The sequence below is a fragment of the Hypoxylon fragiforme genome (assembly GCF_022984875.1).
Source record: "Hypoxylon fragiforme strain CBS 206.31 chromosome Unknown GGS25scaffold_8, whole genome shotgun sequence".
NCBI classification, from domain to species: domain Eukaryota; kingdom Fungi; phylum Ascomycota; class Sordariomycetes; order Xylariales; family Hypoxylaceae; genus Hypoxylon; species Hypoxylon fragiforme.
In genome coordinates, this window is record NW_026054763.1 from 2,091,917 (window position 1) to 2,114,877 (window position 22,961).

The window sequence follows — 22,961 nt, forward strand, 5'->3', positions numbered from 1 at the left end:
TTCTCTGACTTTTACAGTACCTACAGGTGCTAGGTAGGTATTGTAGTAGCGGGAACCCCTTATTTGCGAGAATCGTTCTAAACTTCAGCTAATGAATCCAGGCACCCCAATGATGGAAATAGGGAGAAATTATTCTAACTTGAAGAATTATTCTTAATCTTGTAACGATTTCTCTCAATGTCTACATTCCTCAATGAGAGTGGGTACCTACCCAACCTACCCCAATCAACTTGAGATTCTTCACATCACTTATGCAGCTCACTCACTGATTTAACAATCATTCACGAAACCCGACACCAACAGCATGTTTACATTACAGATTTCATTTGTTTTATTCATTCGTAACGGTCTTCCCTCTCATGTCATGACATGCTCAATGTCCGTTTTCCATTCCCACCCCCTTCCCCCCTTTCATTAGGACACTCATCACGGCAGATTTTTCTTTTTCATCTACTGAATTTCCATCCCATGAATCATCTCATATTACATTTCTTTACTCTCCCCCCACTACTGTGTCTTCTTGCTCTCTCCGCTCTTGGCTGGTTTACTATATAGCCAAAGAGCGCAGAAGCCGAGCCACCCGGTGACCGTCGCACCAATACCGGTGATCCAGGGCCAGGCACCACTGATTACGAAACTGCGGGGCCATTCGTCGTGAGCAAAATGTCTCACAGAAACTGTGTTCTTCTCTTCAATGTTGTTGTAAAAGGGGCGTTTGTAGTTGACCTTGAAGTTGAAGATGCCGTGCTGATCTGGCAACTTGAAGGATGTGGAATACGTGGTGCTATCATCAGACGAAATGACAGGCTCTAGGTTCAATCGGTGGAAAGGTGAAAGCATGCTGAATTCCAGTTGTAGGTCGTCGGATTCGGGGACAGTGAAGGGGGTGTATTTGTCCCAGGAGTACTCAGATAGGGAGATAGAATAGGTCTGCCACTCATGTTAGTTAAGCCAAGTTAAGGAAAGACAGGAAGAAATGTAACGTACAACATCGTTCTTAATGCGGTAGATCTTGGGGTTGCTCGCGTTGCTCTGGCCCACTTCGTTCAAGTGGTGCTCAACCCAATTGACTCTCAAGACGCCAATCTCCTTGAAAGCCCAACCTGCCAATCGCTTGGCAAACTCGCGATTAACAGTACTGACTTCTTGCTTCTCACCAACCTTCTTCACCTTGGCGTCGAACCACTTGTCGCTCAGCAACTCGGCAGAACCAATGATAGTAAATCGGGCCGAGTTGCGAGCCTGCATGGCGCTTACGAGGGATAGCTGCGCACCGGCTGCGAAGACGTCATCAAGGGATTCGGCTTGCTCTTTCGGGTTGTAGCTATAAGCTGTGGAGGGAGCGCGGAGGATCGGGGTAAGAAGGGGGCTTTGGCCGAGGGTCTGGCCCATTCCGTTAGGGAAAGCAATGACTCCTCCGACGGGCAGGTCGGAGCTGAAGAAGTCTTTAACACCTGGCCGCAGAGGTCCCGGGGCGGGTAGAATAAGCACATCGTGTTTCTCTTCTGCGGACAGTTGGTCGTAGTTGAAGTGGTCGACCACAAGACCCTGTCTGTCGGAGGGTAAATGAATGTCTAATTCGAGAAGCAGAGAAACAATCGAGGTTGGGGCAGATTGAGAGGCTGAAAGCGCAAGTAAAATATTGCCATTCGCATTTATAAAATCGAGCAGAATATTGGGTGTGAGGTTGGGGCCAAGACCTTTTACAAATTGTCAGTGCTGTGCAGCTCAAAATTGGAATGGCAAAAAGCTCAATTGCTACAAATTGCTACAAATTGCACGGTATACGTACCCTTTGACTTTGTGGGGAGGAACAGAACATGGTCGTAAGACTTCTCGCCGAGGTGGAACAGGTTTAAACCTTCGCTCTTTGGTGTTTCGTAGTTAACCTGAAATCCGCGGCTTTCCAAGTCACCCAGAAATTTAGAGTATGTCTCTTTCTCGGCAACATCGTCCAGGACAACCAGCAGCCTGTCCCCACTGGAGCTAATCGCATGCACAATGGCAGCAAAGAGCAGGAAGAGGAATGATGTTAACGAGTTCATCTTGACGGAGTCTCTGTGATTAATTGGCTTCGAGAACAAGAGAAGAAGAAAAGATGGCGACAGCAAGAAACTCGCCGCGCATGAGGAGCTGGTGACCTTGGTGAAATTCGGATATACTGGCAAGTTGGTTAGTTGACGGTTGGTAAGTAGAAACTCTAGGTAAGTAGAAACTCTACCTAGGTAGGTAAGTAGAAACTCTAGCTGAAGAGTTGACAGTTGGAAAGTAAATAATACTGACAATGTCTTGCTATTGCTCTTTCCTGTCTCAAACGGCCACTTAACTTTTTTTTGAAGGTCTGGTATACGTAGCCCGTACCTGCCAAGCCTCAACTACAGATGTACATGCGAATCCGACAAGGGTAGATGAGGTACACATGTACAAGACACTTGTGTCTTACGTAAATGACAGAAAAAGATCAATGCACAGACCACCATTAGCTCAATAACCTCACTTTCCAATTCTCGATAAGGCCGACCTTTTCGCAAACCAAGCCAAACCTTCCCAACATTGAAGAGACCAGACTTTGTAAGTGCCAATTATATACCCCCAATACATCCCATACATAAACCTCCCCTCCAGAAAATTATCCATAAACTTACCAACTCTCTCAACCTTCAGTGAAGCGAATAAATAAATTGAGTGAAACGAGGTTACATACCTACAAAAAAAAAGAAAAAACAGCATGGCCCCCGCGAGCCCCCAATTCTGGGCCGGTCCCCTCCGGTACCTGCGCTGGTCCGCCCGCGAGCGACCCGCCTACTTCTGGTCCTGCATCATCGGCAGCGCTGGCCCTCTTGCGCTCGCTACCGTGCCCCCGACCCTCAAGCGCTTCGGTTACGAGAGAGCGTTGCCCGTCCCTATGACATACCCCGGTACGTTTTGTTCCGCTTGTTCTTAAGGGAAGGGTGGGGGATGGATACGTTCGAGAGAGGAAATACAGACGACGACAGAGAGAGAGAAAAGGAGAGTGGGAATGTATGACAAGAGCTAACGCGATGCCTCGCAGTTCCCACCGGTCCGCGAAAGACGTTAACCGGCTACGACGATTAAGCCCCTCCAAAGCGCACCGAGATATGGGAATAGTCGCAACCACGGATTACGAAACAAAAAAGGAAAAAAAAGAAAAGGGTGGTCCGAATACGTATATATAGGTATGCAAGGGGCACTCGAACCTCCCCCCATCAACAAGGCCTTGTAGGATGAAAAAAAAAATCCGGAGTCGCAGGAGAGGCTTCGCATCGTATGTAGAAACAAGCATTCATTCACACTGAACCAAACCCAAATATAAAACAAGTTAAACATCACACTTCGATTCGAGGGAGTGCATTGCTCATCACTCATTTCATTTGATTATTGCTTCTTACTTCTCAATCAAGTCATTTTCAGGTGTGATTTGTACGAATCAACACCCCCGCCATTTGCTCATTTGTCACATCGTAGGCACTTGGAGTTGCCATCTAATCCCAGAGCAAAACCATCAGAATACCTAACTCAATCGTAGAAACGCGAAAAGCAATGCTGGAGTGGTAAAGGACCCCCATTCATCCGTGTATGCCATGATGAAATCGAACAGGGATCGCATCTGAAAGATCCAAACCACACAAGCAAACGCCCTTCTATGCATACATGCTCATAGACCGTGATTTCCAGAGCGTTGTGGAAGACCGTCCTCCGTGGGACAGACTCTATCTCTCCCGTTGAATCAAGCTCCACTCGTACTAGATTGGGTAGGTTAGCTTGGAGGCTTTTGCATTATTGGGGTATTAGGGGGTAAGGTAGGAAATAGGGGCCAGCAAATAAGAGAACAAAAACAAATACTTACAACCCTCCCATCGTCATCCCCTGTATATACCAGCTGCAGCATTGGCGTGATACACGTGATGGCCGCCTCCGTGTTGGTCCCCGTCTCACTGCGCGTATCGATGTGATCTAGTCGTCGCACAAGCTCCAGCGCCCATCTGCCACCTCTGACCACGCGTTTCCAGATGTTCACTCTACCCCTTCTATGACCCGTGAAGATGAGGTAGTTCTCTAGCCACTCGTTGCCTGAGCCTTCGTAAAAGGAACATGAATACACGTAGTCATCGTGTTCCGAGCACACGTTCTGGTCCAGTATCAAGTCGCCGTTGATCGTGTATAGTGCCGCATTGGGGCCTGAACACAACAAAATCTCCCCAGACACATCATTGATGCGAGCACACTCGACAGCCCGGGTACATGGCAGCTTTCGCACAAATTCGAGACGGTTCAGATCCCAGAGGAATGCGTGCCCATCTCCGGACACCGTAACTAGGGTACTGAAAGCCTTAGACACAGATATCGTCGTCACCGGTGTCTTATGTCCGAAAAGTGAGGACCGATGCACCAGCTCTGCGGGTTTCCCTGTGGCAGTTTGTATCGTATACACAGACACTACGCAGTCTTCCCCGGCAGTGATTAGCGTTTTGGAATCCGCCACGACGACACAGGATAGTTGGCCGATGTGTAAGTTCTCGCTCACACCGGCGCTCTTACGGTTCTCGGTGTAATAGAAACGAAGACTATTATCTGCATAACCCCATTCAAGATACTTGTCAAAGAAGGGCGGAAGATTGAGACGGAACGGAGATGAACAAAGGAGACGATCTAATTTAGGTGAATAGATCAACGATGCTACTCGTTCACGACTTTCTAGAAGAGGATGTGGTATCCTTGCGAGAGCATGGCTAGCAGTGTCTAGCCGCTTCACTGGAAATGAAACACTTTCGCGGGAGGGGTGAGGTTTGGTGAAAACTTGATGTGGTGTTTGCCCGAAGTTGTGGATGATACTTGTAGTGGCGTGTCGCTCATCGGAGTCTGTGATATTGTCTAGATCTTTCGCACCGTAGTACGAGAGGTAATGGAACACGTTCAGATTCTCCACGGCAGCTTCGCCACGCTGTTTGTGTCCAAAGATTAAGTCGATCCAGAGATGAAGGTGCTGGCTAACATATGGGCTTTCCAGTGCCTCGCGATGTTTTGCGACAAATATCTTCGGGTCTCCTTTCGCCCATGGAGGTAATTCGACGTTGTTGACTCTCCCCCCTGAGCCTTGACGATCACCAAAGTTATACCCGTTGACATTTGTTAAAAAGTCTGGGAGGTAGAAGAATTCGGGTGTCAATTCTCGTACATCGGATCCGTTATCCTGCGAGGCAGACTTCCACGACCCTTCAATCGAGAAGAAAAGCCGATCCGCATGGTCAAAAGAACCGCCTTGTAAAAGGATAAAAGATTGCACAAAGGGAGGTAGTCGAATTAGGTACGATGCAACGATCATAGCAGACGAGTAATGCGTGCCGTAGTGAAATGGCGTTTCCCCAATCTCCGCCAAGCTGGTGTATCTCGACTGATAGTCAAGCTGACGCCGCGCGGTTTGCGCGCCCATAGGCTTCGACAGATCGCGAAAGCTAGCCGGGTTATTTAGATCCAACTCATCGCTCGTATAATCTGCCAGGACCCATGGAAACACTGGGTATTGTGTAAGGTCGTTAAACGTTCGGCCTGCCATGGTGTTGACCAACATCAGATAGTGAAAGTTGGAAATCTCGCCTCGTTGCCATCGGCGCATAAATGGGTTCCAGGGCGAAGTGTTAAAGATGCTTCCAAATTTAGATCCAAAGGTTTGGGGAGATTCTTCGAAAACCTTGAGCGACTCTAGACGCCACGCGTCTTCGGGGTTTGGCAACGAGTTTGCACCTGCGGTATGGGGAGTCTTGTGAGCAAGCTTCGCAAACACCTCATCCCTCATTACCGAATTCCTAGCAGTTAGGAGATAGCTGCGGCCGTCGGTGAAAAAGATTTCGATCGCCACATCTCGGAATAAGAATCGGCGTTTCGATATGCTGATAACATCTTGCCACTTCCAACTACGGGAGTCTTGAGCTCCGCGGCTTATGGTCTGACGAGTCTCGTTGGATTTTGCACCAGTAATGATTTGAGAGAAAGGATCACGTTCTTCCGCTGGCGCTTCCCATACGTTCACGATTTCTCCATCCGCACACTGAAAGAAACTGTCCATTATATAGAGAGCATTCTTTCCAACTAGAAGAATACCCTCAAAGGCCTCAAGTCCAATAACGCGGGAGACGTTGTAGACTTGTTGGACAGTATCCCCCTGTTGCAAACGTCTCATCACTCTTCGATTCTTGTCCTCAAATCCGTCATCGGCTTCATTTGGATCATTAGGATCCTCAATCAACTCAAAGTCATCCTCAGGAATGACGGATTGCTGCTTAGTATCCGTTTGTATATTAGTGCCATTGGAGTCATCCTCACCGACCTCATCGCTGCCACTTATCTTCCCCTGGGGTAAGGATGATGATGTAGGTTTTATTGACGCGGCGACTGCAGCAGGGCTGACAATTGTTTCTGTCTTGGAGGTAGCGGCCGGTGGCGGGTCCACTGTTCGGCGTTTTGGCTGGTATTTGTCGTGGTCGGTAGTAAGGTCTGGTAGAAGTCGTAGGCGCATGCGATTACGACCCTCGGTCCTGTCCAATTTCCACTTTGTTGGCCTCGGTTCGTATAGGACCGCTCCAGGCCTGTCGAGGTCCTTCTGCATCTTGGAAAATGTGTATGAATAATAAATAACGTCGTCTTGCTGATCTTGCATAAGCCGTTGGTGTTTGAAGTGTTCTGAAGCATATATAGACTTTTGCCAAGCAGAATTAGCCATGTCATGACGCAAAAGAATATTCTCTCGTTCGGCTATCTCCATATGCCATGACCTCAGGGTTTCTTTCCGCTTTGTCAGTCGTGATTTAGCTGTGTCTGTAGTACGCTGGTTTTCTTCGGCAGCGAACTCTTCCCAAGCTCGGGATATCCCGCCCCAGAACAATACGTCCAATGAAGGCCTATTTTGGTCAACCCATACAATGAAGGCATCCGTATCAAGCGCGGTTAATTTCTGGAAGTCTGCTGCAAGCTCAACTTGATCTGAGGTCATGAAAAGTCGAAATAACGACGCGCAATCCTCAGGCTTTTGAACTAGCATGATACGCCAGATATTCACAGCAGCTAGTCTTACAGCTCGTCTTGTGTCGACAAGTTTGGTGTAAAGTTGATACCAAAAGAGTTTCATATAATCATCATCGGGTGACAAAGACTGCAGTACGACCATCTGCCAGTATAGTATCTTTTCCATGGAAAAGTTCGCTTCCATCTCGGTAGTCTGGGGGTCATCAATCTCTGAAAGTCTCAAGAGGACAAGTTTGATGAACGAGCTTCGGATGGTAGTGACTGCTTGACTGCAAAGCCTTACAGTTTTTATTTTCGCTACTTCTGGCTTTTGGAGATGTTCCAACAGAAGACCGGCAAAATCTAACATTGATTCAGTACCATTCATAAACCACCCCTCGAAAATTGCTTCAACCATGTGTATGCTAAATCTGGCCATATTAGTCAGGACCTTTGGCTCGTTCAGGCTTTTCCAGTCCAGTTTGATCGTGGTTGATAAGTGAACGATAGTGCTCTTTAACACATATGACTCAAAATACGCCTGGTGTTCCTGGAAGCCGGGAGGCACCTTAAGAAACAATCCGAAGCCAGGAAATTCTTTGCGAACCAACAGTTGGTCAATAAATACGTTGATAATGAGTTCAAGGACGCCCTCTACCAGTCCATGACCGAGGTTGTGATCAGCAACCCTTTTTTTTGGGGACACCACATGAACGAGGCGTATTGGGCTTAATTGGTTCGAGTTCTGAGATGTTAGAAGAATGAAAGATGAAGCCTTTCGTAATTGCGTTCCTCGGCGAGGAGTTGTGCGAGCTGGTAGTGATGTGTCGGTTGCGCTGGACGTTCTGACAACTGGGGCAGCGCTCAAACTTCCACCAACTGGACGAATGAAGACATCGCCACCATCGAACGTGAGTGTAGAGTCCCTGGAGTTGAGTTCTGTCTCAGGATTGACTGGATCTGCGCTTACGATCGCAGGATAGAGGGCAGACAGAAGCAGCCTTACATAATCAGAGGACAACGCAAAATCTCGAAAATCTGCTGACCGAGCATGGAGGTCTGTCATAAATCGAATAACGGTTTGAAGCACGGCCGCATTGCAAGCATTGCGTTCAACTGGTGGTTGATTTGTCTCTTTTGGACAATATTAGTTAGATTTTACAATGAAGGGGGGGAACTAATAGAAATACTTACGCCGTGACTCTAATTCTTTCTGGAGAGACATTGATCGTGCTCGTGGTCTTGTACTGGGCGTTTCGCGACCAGTTGCGGCAACTCCTGCCGGATGCAAATCACCTAAAGGCGAAGCTGGGTCCTCCTGGGTCTTGAGAATATCTTTCAGGCCATGCTGAGTCATAGCGGTAATAATCAACAACGCATCCGGATTCGCAATCTTGCACTTTCCAAACGTCTCGAGCAAGCTGAAAAAGTCGAAGTTCTTCTCGAAGTCGATTTCCGCAACGTCATAACCGAAAAGGATACTGAAGCAGATGGGCCATAGAGTAGGGATATCCCACCATCGCTTTAGACGATGTGCCATAATACAAAATCCTCCAGTCTTCCCCGAGAATTTGCTAACGTAGGCTGAGCCATGGGTGACTAGAAGCCTGGCAAGTATTTTACAGCCGTACACTACAATTTCCGGATCGTTTTCTGTGAGAAGATACAAAAGCCACTGGACCATCATTAGCTTAGAGTCGTTTCGCAGTGGCCAGGTATCAAGTACCTTATTTGTCACAGTTTTGGCAAACTTGCGAATCATAGCCAGACTCCCCTTTTCGCATAGAAGTTGGCTATACATATCTAAAAGGCGGGTACCGACTTCCTTTCTTGTGAGTAACCGTCCATCGTTTTTGCCGGCTCCGTTTACAATAACTAATGGTCGTGTCGAAACGCTACTCGAGGCCCGACGACTAGCAGGCCTTGGTGTGCGTGGCCGTGACCTGGATGATGGGTGAAAAGCATAGGTGATAAACAGAGCCAGTGACTGGTGCACTTCTGTATTGTAATTGCATTTGACGAGACTCTTGATAGCGCTTATGAAAAATGGAACTACGTTCTCTGGGACAGGCTCGGACTTTACGGCGTCGAGGAGCCTCTTCACAATTCCTAGAACAAAACCGTTAGTATAGACTGGAATGCTTACCCAGTTTCCAAAGAACTCACGCATTCGAAGTAACCTGCGGTTATTGTATTGGTGATATTTGCTCATAACTGCAAAGCTCACGAATTGCTTGTAATACAACTCTTGGACGAGCGGGCCGCATTTCCTCCAACCATCGAAGTCGACAAGTAAAATGCGATATGCTAAAGGGTTTATAATAACCGATTCAAGAGGATCCAGGTGCTTGTACCCGACAAAGCCAAGTACGAGGCTTAGAAGTTGAATGCATAGGCTGTCCTTTTCGTTATTTTGAAATGTCAACTTCTCAGTCAAAGCTTCACCCGCAGATCCGCCAAAACCGAGTTTGGCCTTCAGTAAGATTCCCAGTATAGCGTATCCCCCATCCTTCTCCATAGCCTCGCTGTTTCGCCAGCTAGAATTAATGCATCGGAACACCAAGTCAACGGCTTGAATTAGCATCTCAGACGAAGAGGCTCGTTCGATCAGCTTCAATGCAAGCGGCGTGAAGCCTGCAAGTTGCCAGAGAGCATCATCGAAGAATTGGGGCATCGCGACGATCGGGCTCCCAGTCAATACTGCCACCCCATTCGAACGCACCAAGGCGTCATTAATCGAAGGTAACGCTGTGTTAATTGCTATACCGGTGCCATTTTTGAGCACCATTTGCACAAGAGTATGAGCAGGCCCACGAGATAAGGCACGGAACAGCTGCGACTCCCCAAAATGCTCCTTTTCACGAAAAATCGAGGACGGCATCACACTAAGAAGAATCTTTTGTTCTGGCACCACATGGCTGGCCTTATCCCTAATGACTTTCATAATATCAGAAACATCCTTCGCAGTGCTGACAAGGTCGTTACGGAGACCCAGGGCGGCAGATGCTGCGTAGGTTTGAAACCCGCCGAGGCAGTCTTGAAAATTCCCTTGATAATGAGCTCCTAGTCGGCTAGGTACTGAGAGAAAATCCTCGCTTAACACATCATCAAAAAGATGGGCCATTCCAAGTGACCACTTGGAGTTTATCAATCCAGCACCTAGATGAGATGATAACTCTCGTGGTGTTCCTAAAAATGCCTGGACTGGCATGGTCTTGGTACTTGCCGAGGTAAAGGATGCGAAGCTTTCCACACTGCCATTTGATAATGGCGGAGTAGAAGGGTAGGAGGCTTTGATTTGCTCAACGAATTCACCATTCACATGCAATGACGCTTTGCTAGTAGTCAATGTCTTTGGCCGTCGATGGACGATAGCAATATGATACCATACGCCCTCCTGGAATGTAAAGGTTCTAAATCTAACACTCGGCCGAGGTGAAGTAACTGATGTCTGCAATATGAAATTGCGAGTATCTTTTTCAAGGTATGCAAGGAGGAAACAAGTTTGGGTAGAGTCAAAGGCACCGAAGATGGTAGTATGCGACTTTGGGTCGAACTTATCGATTCGGACCCATGCAGAAAATGTATAACCAGCAGAGGACTGGGGAGGAAACTGGCGACCTAGACTGGGTAGTTCAATAGAAGAGTGTCCATGTTGAGAAAGATCGAACTGTATGAATGAAGGACCACTATATTTTTGCATCACTTCCAAGCAGAAATCTGATGAGCTTAGAGAAGGATTCAGCAGAAGTTCCTGTGCATCAACAAGTCGGTTTAGGCCAAAGGGCACAAGAGATCGACACAGACTCAAGACTGTTTCTCGTTCGGTTTCGTTCAATGGCGAGTCCTCGTTGAAACCAAACTTTAGGAACCGAGACAAAACACCTGTCTCGTGAACTAGACACAAATTAATATTTGATGCCCCAATAATCGACGATAACACTTTGAGAACCAGTAAGGATGCCGTGTTTTCTGTGGCCTTCTTGTCTCGCGGTAAAGATTCCCAGAAGTCCACAATCGTCCGAATGACTTCGGGATTTTGTAAAATCGACTTCGTGTTTATAGTTTTGTTAATCGTCGCCTCGATTGTTGTGATCTGTACGCCAAACCGAGGGATTTCCTGATCTTCGCTCTTGGTACCATCTTCTCCCACTCCAGACTCTGTTGGTGCTACAAGTACCCACGGCGTTGTATCCTCTGATACGGCAGAGCAACATAGTTTGTCCACCGCGGCATCATTCAAGGACAGGGCAAAAAGCTTTCCAAAGAGCTGGCAACTTGACCAAAGATCCGAATCGCTCCCACCGAGGCCAATACTCGCTATTATTTGCTCCAAAGCATCCCATCCACCGCCTTCGACTCGCGTGCGAAAATAGCGTCGGTTACCGGGATGGCCACGGAAGGCCGCAGCCAAGACACTAAACACGGTATTGAGAAGGTCGAAGAAGCTTTTCTTCTCGTTTTCGTGGCGTTTTTGGAGATTGTAGAAGCCGGAGAAGGATCGCAGTACATCGAACAACCTGTGAAAGCCGCGAAGATGCCTGAAATCATCTTGAACTGAACTTGGCGGGGAGGTTGCAGAGAGATGCTGCTGGACGCGGCGAAGCTGGCCAAGTAATATATCGAATTCTGGGTAGCCGTGAATCGGGGAGGTAGAGTTGGAGAGTGTGGATGATACGGAGTCAAGGAGGGTCTGAAGGACTTCGGTAGCCTTGGATGTTGGTAGCGGCGTAGACGCAGAGGTAGACGATCGGTACCGACCTGGCCGCTGAGACATGATGAAGGCGGCAAAGTAAGAGACTTAAGACTGAAAATAGAAAGAGAGTCGTGCTTTCTTCATATTATACAGGCTGGACTTGCTAGCACCCTGCTGGGGTCTAGGCTGCAGTTTACGCAGTAGGGCATCGAAGGCGTCGAGGATTAGCTCTCGTGATAGGGTTTCAAGTACGAGCAGATATTATATGTCGGGTTGTGTAGAATTCTTGGATAGGTAGTAGGTAGAAGGTAATAGGTAGTACTATGTAGGTAGGTAGACAGGTAGTTGGCTGAGCATGGAGTTCGAGTTCAATTGTTTCTAAGGTGGAAATTCCAAGATTTATCCTCTAATTGATGATAATTTAATTATGAGTGACGATGCCAGGCTGCTTTGCTTTATCAAGGTCCCAAGCCTATACAAGCAAGTAGGTATGCAGTATGTGGTTCAGTATGCGGTTCAATGTGCAATGTTGATCTAATCGATTCCCGAGTCTCTACAGGGTAGGTGGTTAATAGTTACTGTCTAACTAACATTGAACGTCAGTGGACTAAGTAGAAGTTGTCAGCCTTGGGCCTGGTGTGCGTGGCTTGTGCACGTTTAGAGTATTGTATTACATAGTACTCTCACTACTAGTCTATGTACTAGTTACTAGGTATTAGGTAGCAACTATGTTAGCTCTTAGCGCTATACAAGACATCTAATAAGGACATAACCCCTATATCTACATAGTATATAACTCTACTATCTCTACGTTTGCTTCAATGTTCTTTAAAACTCTCTAAAAGACCAATAGACTAACTAAATGGATTGAATGAAAATAACTTGATATCATTATGAAAACCACTTAAACACTAGTTAGTCATTAGCCAGGTAAGCATTCATGTTGCTGCAAGCTTTCTATAACATGGTCTAAATACCGAGGCAATTTGGGTGCCTGGGGATCTACTTTGCCCGGGAATTAGGTAAACAGATAAAGAAGCCGAGACAACACCCATACCGGTCCGGGAGATGTAATGGAACTGATGACTGCACCCTTATCGGAGCCGGATTGAACGCCATACTCGGCCATTGTGAAGCCGCACCTACGTACCGACGTAGCCGGACTAAACTCATCGGCTGATCTTATCGCCGCCTACATTCTATTTGAGCCTGCCACGCATAGGTACTCCGTACTCAGGCTAGGTTTGTATTCTTCTTATTCTATCCTTCAATATTTAAATCTTTTTCTTCGTTCAAAGTTTGGGTGATCGAGATATGGGCTCTAAAGGATTCGTAGACTGATACCATAAAGAGCTATTGGAATGAAAAGTCGAAGAGATTTGGGGATGAGGCATATAGGTGGCGCAGATCGTAGCCATTATATCTACAAGTAGATACCATTTCTAATGGTGGCTATTTCTATTCCGCCCACCGAATTGATCATTATGCTAATAACACTAGACACACTTGTAAGCCTAGAGTATGACTAGTACTAGGTATACATCTATAATAGTTGAGAAGAAATACTATTTTGATTCCAATGTTATCTATGGAAACAGCATTGGGTTGTATTATTGACCATATTTTGTGAATATCACGGCATCGCCTGGCTAACTCCACGACTTAGTTAAAGAAGAAAGCGTCGCTTCGACACCAGCATCATGTAAAAAATCACATCCTATGTACATATGGCATAAAGCCGCTTTTGCTATCTTGCTGTTTTGGTTTTTATAACTTACTTAACAGAAGTTAAGTTATCGATGGCTTATTGACAACGCACCAGGCATTGCCACTAGTCTATGTATGTACAATATTATCTTAATTAACAGCAGCAGTTGTTATGATACTTAGAATGACATGAGAGCGTGACGAAGAAACCGACGAATATGGCAAACCCAGCGCATTCATGCCAGGTCAAGTGAACAAACATTCTGACATAGAAGGCAAATGGGTACCTACATAGAGCGGTCGGTCTGCAAAAAGTTAACAGTTTATACACGGCTTTCACGTGTAAGAACATTGAAGTTCCAGCAGTGTATCCAGCATTGTATCCACAAGAAACCAATACAACATGAGGTAATCTCTATCATTGTGAGATTCAAAAAGGGGAAGTGCTGTTGAGGATGGCAAAAGAGCACGTGTCAATACGCCAAGAGTATGTTTGAGTCAAGTACGTACGGTATACGCGCAGCTGATGTGGTGTCATACCGTATATTGAACTGCAGGGCTGCGAGTTGAGTGGCTCGTAGAGCTCCGGATATTCCAAGTAGGCCCCAAACCAATCAAGCTCCTATCTCAACCCCGGTTCAATTGTGTCATTCCATCCTTATCTGAGCTCAGTCCCAACGCAAGCAGGCAAGCCAAAAGAAGGAAAGCATGAAATGCTGCAACAATAAGAGCTTCAGAAGTTTGTTTCGATTAAGTACTGGAACCAGCTACATTACATACCTGTCTTATTTTTCTAGGTACTTGTCCATATTATAAATATAACAAAAGCATCATAAGATGAATTACCTACACTAGTATCTTCCAGAGGACTCTATCGACTCAACAGCAGACCTCCCTCCCCTGAATTCCAGGGTCCAAAGACTGCATACGCAGAACATAAGTACATGGTCTGATAGACCGATAAGATATGCAGTACCTGTGTAGGAGTGCACCAGTGGTGGCGGCGGATCCTTATCGATGGCCAATTGTCTCGGGACTGAACAGGTTGCAATTTCAACTATTCTAGTTTAGGTATTCATCAGCAACCGCGTGAACCGGAACCGATTAGGATAGTCTGCATTACTCTAGGTTAGTGTATTCAATGTTGTACCTTTTCTGAAATGTCCCGATTCCGGTCAATTATTTACCTATTACTCGTATGCCAATGATTTGAATCTACATACCCTAGATAGAAGGGGCAAATAGGGGGTTTATGAGGAGATTGAGAAATATCCATCATTTACCAAACCTAGTACGTGCCTAGGTAAATAAGGTATAAATGTATTAACGTTGAAAGTATGGATGAGCCATACATAGAAGCATTGAAACCTTGCATCAACATTGAGCATTGAGATCAAGGATGATAAAGGGATTGCATTGTTCGAGGTACATACAGTACCTAGAATGTAGTGCTAGGTACGAAGCTGGGGCAAACACTGGGGCATAGGTACATGCCGTAGACCTTGAGGGTTTCCACTAACGAAGGCTGATCTAACTTACTCAGGGTTAGCGAATAGGTCAGCTTGCCACACTAGCCCCGGTACGAGCTAGCATTTCCGCTCTTATCTGGTTGGCTCGGCGGCTGTGTGCGTCACCTGCACCCACTCCAAGCTGGGGAAGGCAGCCATCCCATTATTAGTACATTACAGTACATTACAGTACGGTAGTACCAGTCAGTCTACCTACGGTCAGTAGGTAAAAGGTATCCACTCCTCATACTAGGGCTGCTAGGGAGCTCGGTACGTGCGCTACTTGTGGCTTCGACTCTTTATCTTGCGCCCGCTTTCGCTCAACGAGCTTCCTCTTCTCTTCTTCTTACTCTTCCATCTCTCGATCATTCCATCCTTTTCCCATCATCAATCAACAGTTCGTCCTCATCACATATCATCCCCCAGAGACATCATTTGTTGTGTCTCTGGGTTTTCTTCCTTTTCTTCTCGGTTTTCCCTCCCTTTTGAGTCGCAGGTAGACTTATCGTTCCCTGATACAATCCTGAAGCGTGTTTATTCGTTGTAACCATCACCATCCATCAACATGAGGGGCCTCGTCGCTCTCTCCCTAGCATATGCTGCTGCTGCAGCGCCCTCGTTTAGCTACGAGACCATCCACGATGGTGCCGCTCCCATCATTTCCTCCTCCACTGCCGAGGAGGTCCCCAACTCATACATCGTTAAGTTCAAGAGCCACGTTTCTGAATCTTCAGCTTCGGATCATCATTCGTGGGTCCAGAAGATTCACGGCGATCGGGAAGATGAGCGATTAGAGCTTCGAAAGCGTGGTCAGTTGCCCATGTTTGGTGATGCTTTTGATTCATTCAAGGGTCTTAAGCATACCCTAAAGATCGGCAGCGAGTTCCTTGGCTACGCCGGTCACTTCGATGATGGTGTCATCGAAGAGGTCCGAAGACACCCTGACGTAAGTCTCGCATCTTATTACTCCCATGTTCGCATTATTTCCGAATGCGGAAATAATCAATTGCTTGTCTAATATAATCCAATATATTCCCTTGGACACATTAACTAACAAATTAATAACAGGTCGAGTTCATCGAGAAGGACTCCATCGTCCACGCTCTTGCAGAAGACGAGCCGGATCTCGAAAAGAACGCCCCGTGGGGATTGGCCCGAATCTCTCACCGTAAGCAACTCTCTTTCGGCACATACAACAAGTACCTCTATGCCGCTGAGGGCGGTGAGGGTGTTGACGTCTATGTCATTGACACCGGCTGCAACACTGAGCACGTTGACTTTGAGGGACGTGCATCATGGGGCAAGACCATTCCTACTGGTGATGAGGACGTTGATGGTAACGGCCACGGTACCCACTGCTCTGGCACCATTGCTGGTAAGAAGTATGGCGTTGCCAAGAAGGCAAATGTGTACGCCGTCAAGGTTCTTCGATCTAACGGATCCGGCTCTATGTCGGATGTCATGAAGGGTGTCGAGTGGGCTGCTGAGGCGCACATCGCCCAGGTTGCTAAGGCCAAGAAGGGCTCGCGCAAGGGCTTCAAGGGATCTACTGCCAACATGTCTCTGGGTGGAGGTAAATCTCCTTCTTTGGACCAGGCCGTGAACGCTGCTGTTTCAGCTGGTCTCCACTTCGCTGTGGCTGCCGGCAATGACAATGCCGATGCTTGCAAGTACTCTCCCGCCGCCGCCGCCAAGGCCATCACTGTTGGTGCCAGTGCTCTCGATGATAGCCGTGCCTACTTCTCCAACTGGGGCAAGTGTGTCGACATCTTCGGACCTGGTCTCTCTATTCAGTCCACTTGGATCGGCAGCAAGACCGCTATCAACACCATCTCTGGCACATCCATGGCTTCTCCTCACATTTGCGGTTTGACTGCTTATTTCCTCTCCCTCCAGCCCAGCAAGGAGTCCGAGTATGGTTTGGCTGAGATCACCCCGGAGAAGCTGAAGTCCAACATGATCACCATCGCCACCAAGGGTGCTCTCTCCGACATTCCCGCTGACACCCCCAACCTGCTTGCCTGGAACGGTGGTGGTTTCTCCAACTACAGCGATATTGTCGCTCAAGGTGGCTATGAGGCTGAGAAGTCTGAGAAGGCCGCTCACAAGTCTATCACTATCGAGGAGCTCGAGAAGGCTATCGAGCATGACTTCAACGTTGTCTCTGGCACTGTTGTCAAGGGTGTCTCGTCCCTCTCCGGCGAAGCCGAGAAGCTTTCTAGCAAGATCCACGAGGTCGTCGAGGAGGAGCTCCGAGAGTTCTTCCATGAGTTGCGTCAGTAAGACAATGTAGAAATGGGGTCCTAGCTAGCTGTAATTTAGATGCTGGGGTATTGGGTGGCTGATAAGCTTCCTGCGGAGCATAGATTGTTACGGAGCGGTGTTTCTTGGGCATTCGGCCAACCTGGCTTCTCTATACTGTACACGCTGAAATGGTTATATCTTTGTAGCATTGTAACGTCTTATCCGGTCTGTCTAGCCAAGACCCAACTATCAAATTTTCATTGACGTAAACTATCAAATTTTCATTGACGTAAACTAAGGCTATATTTATTGTTTGATTTCATCGTATCAGTACGTCGATGTGACAACATCCAGGTAGAACTTCCTACGTGTAGTTCCTAATGTGTGATAACCATCGCCTTCTTTCACCTAAGTACATGGGTTGCTTTTCTGCCTGTTATAATCTGATCAAAAATAATGTATCAAATTCCGACGTTAGTTTCTCCCCCTTTCAAGTTTCCGCATGCCAATGCCCCCAGGCATTACCTACTACATCAGTAGTTGGTAGGTATCTAATAGGTGCAGACTTCAATGTTGACTGGAAGGTCGAGCTGTCAATTCACGGAAAAGCAAGGTCAAGTTTTACCCGCGGTCTTGCTAAATTATGCATCTAGGTAGTTAGGGAGGCTACTTCTTCAACAAACATGCAATGAAGGTAGAGAAGATAGAGAAGGTACCAACCTCTATTAGATCTTGGTAACCTCTCCCCTTACTATACCTGGCATGTGGTGAAGAGACCTTCCACGTATTTCATAACACGACTTTTCATCTTCACATATTCTCATTTTAGTACATGCATTCATCAAAATTCAGCTCTATCATCTCCAGTTGAGATCTTCCACGTTGAAAACGTTGGATTTTGGTTAGTTTATTTGACAAGATCTGAATACTTTCCCTTTCGGTATTGGATTGCCTTCGGCCTTGCTTTCTGCTTCATACTCTGTTGGCTGTCACATTGCTATATCAGTTTAGTCCACTATACACAGCCAGTTTCTTGTATCTTAACCACCATGCACCGTCGAAATAGTACCAAGCACCTTGACCGTCGGAAGTCCACCTCTTCTATAAGCAGCGTTCATCTAGAGCATATTCACCCTAAGACGGCTGAGCGTGATGCCCAGGCTGCGGCTACTAAAGCCTTTGCTAGAGCGAGAGAACGATCTGCTACGGATGCAACATTGTGGCCGCCACAACGTAATAATGGCTCCAGCGGGAAGAGCAGCTATGGCGGTACTCCCGAGCGATGTAGCCACGATTCAAGCCTCAGACGTCAACAAAGTGTTCGCTTTGTACGAGCGAGGTCTTCGCGAGGAACACAAATTCACACAGTCGTCGAAGATATGACCCCAGCTCCTAAAATAAGTACCGTGAAGGTTAGGGTCACTGTGAACGGTCTTGGGCCCCGGTCAACAAGCAGTGCCTCTGGTGCGGGAATGGTCTCCGCGGCCAAAGGCATGGCAGGAGACTATATTAATGCACTCCTTGCCGGAGAGGAGTATTATACCCCAGAAGACGACATTGCGTCAGCCCCTTCGTCGTACAGGAAGATTCGAAAGTCTAGATCGATGTTTGCCAGTTCAGAAGCCAGCATGTCTTCAAAGAATTTCTATCAAGGCCCAGTCTCGGCGACAACGAGCCAATTGGCTTCGGAATGCCCAGGCCCGTCTAAGCTCGACATGGAGGAGAGTATACCCGCAACAAGACTCAAAGCGCCGAAGTCCATGTCATTCCTGAGGAGTCGCCGTGATCAGCCAATGCTGTTTTCTAAGCGCCGGGGTAGTATCCCAATTGGGGGTTCCAGTGATGGTTGGAATGGAGTTTCGACCGACAAGGAGGGACTCAAGAAATCGCACTCATCGGCTTTCCCCCGTTCAAACCCTGCTAATATAGATAGGTCTCTGCGAAAGAGTATGAGAGACACCAGCAACGATACGTTACCCATGTACGGGAAAATTCCCAAAGATGGCAGTTTAAGAAACCGAGCCCGAAAAGTTTCGCACAACGTTAAACACAGGCTGAAAAGTCTTTTTAGTCTAGTCAAGGGTGAAAACGATGAGGCTATGTTCCCCCCTCAACATATCGAGGCTTCGAGATCACACATTATGGACTCAGATAACAAAGAGTTTATGAAGGATGACGAGTCCCAGTTCGAACCTACGATCGATGAAGGAGCGATATCTCGTGTACCTTCAGGCATCCCATCGTTGCATGCCGTTCCTTCGCACCAGCAACTCCGTTCACGGAAAGGCAGTGTAGAAAGCTTGGCGAGCGAAAGAAGAACTTCAGATGATAGGTCTCGGGTAACTAGCTGGACCAATTCAGATACTAACACTCTCAATACTTTGAATAGCCATAGAGGAGAATGGGAACGGCAGCGGTTATCGGTTATTAAAGAGAACGGCATGCATGTCTCCTCGTCGTCGGCAAGACCCCCTAATATTAATTCCCATGCCACGAGCACAACTACTAAGGTTGGCTCCACGCAACCTCCCATGCCACCGCAACCAGCGACCGTCAACAGTCAAAGGATATATTCAGCGCTCATGAAGAAGCTCAGGGACACCAATAAGCATTCCCAGACGTTCGAAGTACAAGCGCAAAAGAGTGACGATGACTACATCAGTGTAGGCGCTATACCCCTGAGAGGAAGTTCTCGGGCCCAAGAAATCCAGAAACCTATATTTCCAGCAACCATTCGCCATGTGGTTTCCGATATCTCATCGGACACAAATTCGGTCGGAACGGTAGAGAGGAAACAAGCTGCAGATCCCAGAAAGGTCGAGACGGAGCATAATGACTTCCCCTTCCATCTAAATATCGAATCGGCATCGGAGAAGGACTTTTCGTCTTCTACATCTGCGGTCCCAACAAACGAATATAGGGGATCGGTAGATGACCAGAAAACTCCCGCGCCTCCAGTAAGAACGCTATCAACTCGAAGTTCAGCTTTTTTTGCCAGTCCAACATGTCATCTGTTTCGCACGCGAAGTCCCTATAGGCGTGCAATCCAAGAATCAATTAGGACAGACTCTCAAACTTCGGGTTTGAAGTCTCCCGAGTTTAATCCTTGGATGCGATCCTTGACGAGCTTGCCCATCCGGTGTCCAAGTACGTGCGAGTCAGAGATGGACAAGAAAATGCACTATGCTAAGAGCATATACTCCACAGCTACAGAAGAAGCGTTTACAGGGTCTTCCACCAACACGTCAACGGTGATGGATCGTTTCCCCAAACCACCGCACGCCCTTGGAGATGCCACCATATTTGTTGACCCCCCGGTTTACCGGCCAACCCCACCTATTGTGCCTAATCACAGAGTCACTTCTTCTGCAAGCTCTGTAGAATGGAAGACATGGTTATCTGCTAACGTTTCGAAACTAGAGGGTAGTCCTGGTTGTACAGATCCAGGAGTCCTCGAATATACCGTACCTTCCAGTCGCTCTTCTGGGCATGTCCGTGAGAAGGCACAGATTAGTGACGAGGATGAATCACCCCAATTAGAAGTATACAAGCCTACGGGCCCAGACACTATGCTCGCAACCATTGGGCATACTGCAAGAGCATTTCCCATGGGCCCTCGACCGACTATGCAAAGCAGTACATCACCAAGTCCTCACTGCGACAAAGAAAACGAAGCCCCGGATACCTCTTCTGCAAATACGTCAAGAAGGATGCTACTGCGCAAAACACCATCCGCAGTGAGCATGAGGTCTGCTCAGGAGGAGAAGGCTGCTCAGGAGTCTACTGGTAGAGAGAGAGGAGGCTTCGATTCGATCCGCCGGAAGTCGCTAGCGCACAAGTCCTCCGCCAACACGCTTGCGGGCAGCAACAACCCGCCATCTACTAGGAAGTTGGTCAAGAAGCAATCGGGCTTCAGGAAATATGTGACACCGACAGCGAGCCCCAGGGACGGGGGCCTGATGACGGCGGTGGACAAGCAGTTTAGGAAAACAACAATTGGTGGCTCGAACGATTCCAGCAAGCGCAAGTTGGAGCTTGCGACGCCGATGAAGACGGAGAATATCAGCCCCAGGCAAGATATGGAGACTATTGGTGATGATGGTGGTGAGGTGGACTTGGACCCTTATGATGTCGAGGGATCCGGCGTCCTTGGCCCCGAGACGGACACCGGGGTGGGGGCGACGCCGCAGTCTATCGGCGGCAAGAAGATGGTGGATATTTTTCTTAGCAGCAGACGTAGGCGCATGGCGAGCGGTGGTGGTGGTGATGATGGGGGCGTATTCGTTTGAATTCTCTCGAGTTTCAAGAGATGGCTGTTGTTGTTGACTGACTAGAGTGGTGGGGGGGTATTTCTTGTCTTGTTTTGGATTAAGGCATTAACTTTGGTTAGTCTTTGACGGAGTGGAGGATATAATGAATTAGTGGGAGCTTAGAGTACGTGCTATAGGTGGTCTTGAAACGAAACGGGTTGCTTTCGTACGGAGGAGATATGGGGGCGGAGAAGAAGGAAGAGGGTAATGAGGAGGAGGAGAAGTTTTGTATAGGCACCTAGATGTATTAAAACGACTATCGCTTAGAGTATGAATGGAAAGTAACATGACCCGCCCATGGCTTCTAGGCTGGGGTAGGCGTATAATTACAACTGCTAGGTATTGGTTTGATGTTTTGGCGTGTGTGGTTGATACTCTAGGTAGGCACCGAGTAGGGCAGGGTGCATCGTTGGGAACATCAAATATCGATATGTCAGCTTTGTTCTAGACCTGGCCATGAATTAGAATTGGGATTGATTCAATTGGGCCCATTGAATTGGTAGGAGGTATGTAGGTTGGTAGGCACATGTTGTCAGATTTGAGATCTTGAGAAAAGGGGGGAGCCCCTGGATCACGTGGGTGTGATCCGGAGAATAAATCCTGCGACAACCGTTTCTATTCTCGGGTGCATCTTACAGCTTCATTATGTAGATATTGTCTATTTCCTACTTGGTTGATACCTACCTGGAAAGCGAGCTGACTTTGGATGGCAGGTAGAGAGAGATGTGGACCCTGCTATCACGCCGCCGCCGCGCCGTTTTCACGACTTCCTTAAAGTCGTCGCTGAATTGGAATATGCGTTTGGCATGGACGGGTACACACCTAGTAGGAACAGGCTTGTGGGTGGTTGCACAATCTAGGTCCCTAGGCAAGGAAATTGAGGCTACTCTCACCTGAAAATGTCTCGCGAGTACCTATCACGTGGAAAGTGAAGAGGCGTATATGACTGCTGTGTGATGCATGAGGCTTATGTTATATCCTCTTTGATTACCTACCTACCTATAGCTATACTGCAAGACTGGCGCCGTCGAGATGGCCGTTCTGTACTTTTGCTGTCATGCGTACTATACCTCCCTCTGCGTGCACATAGTCTTTAAATAGCAACTATGGGAATTATTATCGTTACATGCTTCACAGAAGCGTACTAGGTACATATGCAGTCTGAGTTTCAGGAGCTTTCCTCGTCACATTGTCTCGCAGCGGGTTTTTATTCACCCTTTTTCGGGGGTTGGGGTTACACAGCTTCTTCATGTAATGCATGGAATCTACGAAAAGGGGACTGACCGTCGCCTTTTTCATACACACCTAAATACTGCTGATTACCCAGCTAGGTGTGTAGTTGTAACATAAACAACGTTGTTCGACATGCCTCCGGCATAAACATTACAGAAGATGCAGTTGGGATGTTTATAACATTACCATACGGCGTTTGGGGAGTCTAGTGTTGTATACGAGAAACATATGCTGATGGTGGCG

General features: G+C 47.5%; 5 protein-coding genes across 5 annotated transcripts; 3 read left to right on the top strand and 2 right to left on the bottom strand.

Annotated features, from left to right (window-relative positions):
- Positions 1–226: 226 nt before the first annotated feature.
- On the bottom strand, positions 227–2,518 carry GGS25DRAFT_504255 (Dolichyl-diphosphooligosaccharide-protein glycosyltransferase 48kDa subunit). Its single transcript, XM_049262118.1, has 4 exons — positions 2,222–2,518; positions 1,793–2,161; positions 988–1,700; positions 227–930 (listed from the first exon to the last, which is right to left on the bottom strand). The coding sequence occupies exons 2-4, from the start codon at positions 2,043–2,045 to the stop codon at positions 508–510; spliced, it is 1,389 nt and encodes a 462-aa protein (XP_049114018.1). The 5' UTR covers positions 2,046–2,161; positions 2,222–2,518; the 3' UTR covers positions 227–507.
- On the top strand, positions 2,322–3,583 carry GGS25DRAFT_421661 (NADH-ubiquinone oxidoreductase 9.5 kDa subunit). Its single transcript, XM_049258574.1, has 3 exons — positions 2,322–2,571; positions 2,665–2,918; positions 3,053–3,583. The coding sequence occupies exons 2-3, from the start codon at positions 2,729–2,731 to the stop codon at positions 3,094–3,096; spliced, it is 234 nt and encodes a 77-aa protein (XP_049114019.1). The 5' UTR covers positions 2,322–2,571; positions 2,665–2,728; the 3' UTR covers positions 3,097–3,583.
- On the bottom strand, positions 3,353–12,307 carry GGS25DRAFT_504263 (beach-domain-containing protein). Its single transcript, XM_049262119.1, has 5 exons — positions 9,187–12,307; positions 8,747–9,129; positions 8,215–8,695; positions 3,869–8,154; positions 3,353–3,764 (listed from the first exon to the last, which is right to left on the bottom strand). The coding sequence occupies exons 1-5, from the start codon at positions 11,795–11,797 to the stop codon at positions 3,732–3,734; spliced, it is 7,794 nt and encodes a 2,597-aa protein (XP_049114020.1). The 5' UTR covers positions 11,798–12,307; the 3' UTR covers positions 3,353–3,731.
- A 2,850-nt stretch (positions 12,308–15,157) lies between these two features.
- Positions 15,158–17,472, top strand: GGS25DRAFT_504266 (peptidase S8/S53 domain-containing protein). Its single transcript, XM_049262120.1, has 2 exons — positions 15,158–15,877; positions 16,000–17,472. Exons 1-2 carry the CDS (start codon positions 15,497–15,499, stop codon positions 17,212–17,214), a joined length of 1,596 nt encoding a protein of 531 aa, XP_049114021.1. The 5' UTR covers positions 15,158–15,496; the 3' UTR covers positions 17,215–17,472.
- A 408-nt stretch (positions 17,473–17,880) lies between these two features.
- Positions 17,881–22,000, top strand: GGS25DRAFT_504267 (uncharacterized protein). Its single transcript, XM_049262121.1, has one exon. It carries the CDS (start codon positions 18,225–18,227, stop codon positions 21,462–21,464), a length of 3,240 nt encoding a protein of 1,079 aa, XP_049114022.1. The 5' UTR covers positions 17,881–18,224; the 3' UTR covers positions 21,465–22,000.
- The last annotated feature ends 961 nt before the right edge of the window (positions 22,001–22,961 follow it).

What these genes read in the sequence shown, in the direction of transcription:
- GGS25DRAFT_504263 (XM_049262119.1), bottom strand. Translation starts at nt 11,797, where the DNA reads ATGTCTCAGCGGCCAGGTCGGTACCGATCGTCTACCTCTGCGTCTACG. An exon ending in GAAAGAATTAGAGTCACGGC is followed by an intron (nt 8,155 to 8,214) that starts GTAAGTATTTCT and finishes ATTGTCCAAAAG; the next exon opens with AGACAAATCAACCACCAGTT. An exon ending in GGGATGACGATGGGAGGGTT is followed by an intron (nt 3,765 to 3,868) that starts GTAAGTATTTGT and finishes TACCCAATCTAG; the next exon opens with TACGAGTGGAGCTTGATTCA.
- GGS25DRAFT_421661 (XM_049258574.1), top strand. Translation starts at nt 2,729, where the DNA reads ATGGCCCCCGCGAGCCCCCAATTCTGGGCCGGTCCCCTCCGGTACCTG. An exon ending in CGTCCCTATGACATACCCCG is followed by an intron (nt 2,919 to 3,052) that starts GTACGTTTTGTT and finishes GATGCCTCGCAG; the next exon opens with TTCCCACCGGTCCGCGAAAG.
- GGS25DRAFT_504255 (XM_049262118.1), bottom strand. Translation starts at nt 2,045, where the DNA reads ATGAACTCGTTAACATCATTCCTCTTCCTGCTCTTTGCTGCCATTGTG. An exon ending in CCTCCCCACAAAGTCAAAGG is followed by an intron (nt 1,701 to 1,792) that starts GTACGTATACCG and finishes AATTTGTAAAAG; the next exon opens with GTCTTGGCCCCAACCTCACA. An exon ending in ACCGCATTAAGAACGATGTT is followed by an intron (nt 931 to 987) that starts GTACGTTACATT and finishes CATGAGTGGCAG; the next exon opens with ACCTATTCTATCTCCCTATC.
- GGS25DRAFT_504266 (XM_049262120.1), top strand. Translation starts at nt 15,497, where the DNA reads ATGAGGGGCCTCGTCGCTCTCTCCCTAGCATATGCTGCTGCTGCAGCG. An exon ending in AGGTCCGAAGACACCCTGAC is followed by an intron (nt 15,878 to 15,999) that starts GTAAGTCTCGCA and finishes AATTAATAACAG; the next exon opens with GTCGAGTTCATCGAGAAGGA.
- GGS25DRAFT_504267 (XM_049262121.1), top strand. Translation starts at nt 18,225, where the DNA reads ATGCACCGTCGAAATAGTACCAAGCACCTTGACCGTCGGAAGTCCACC.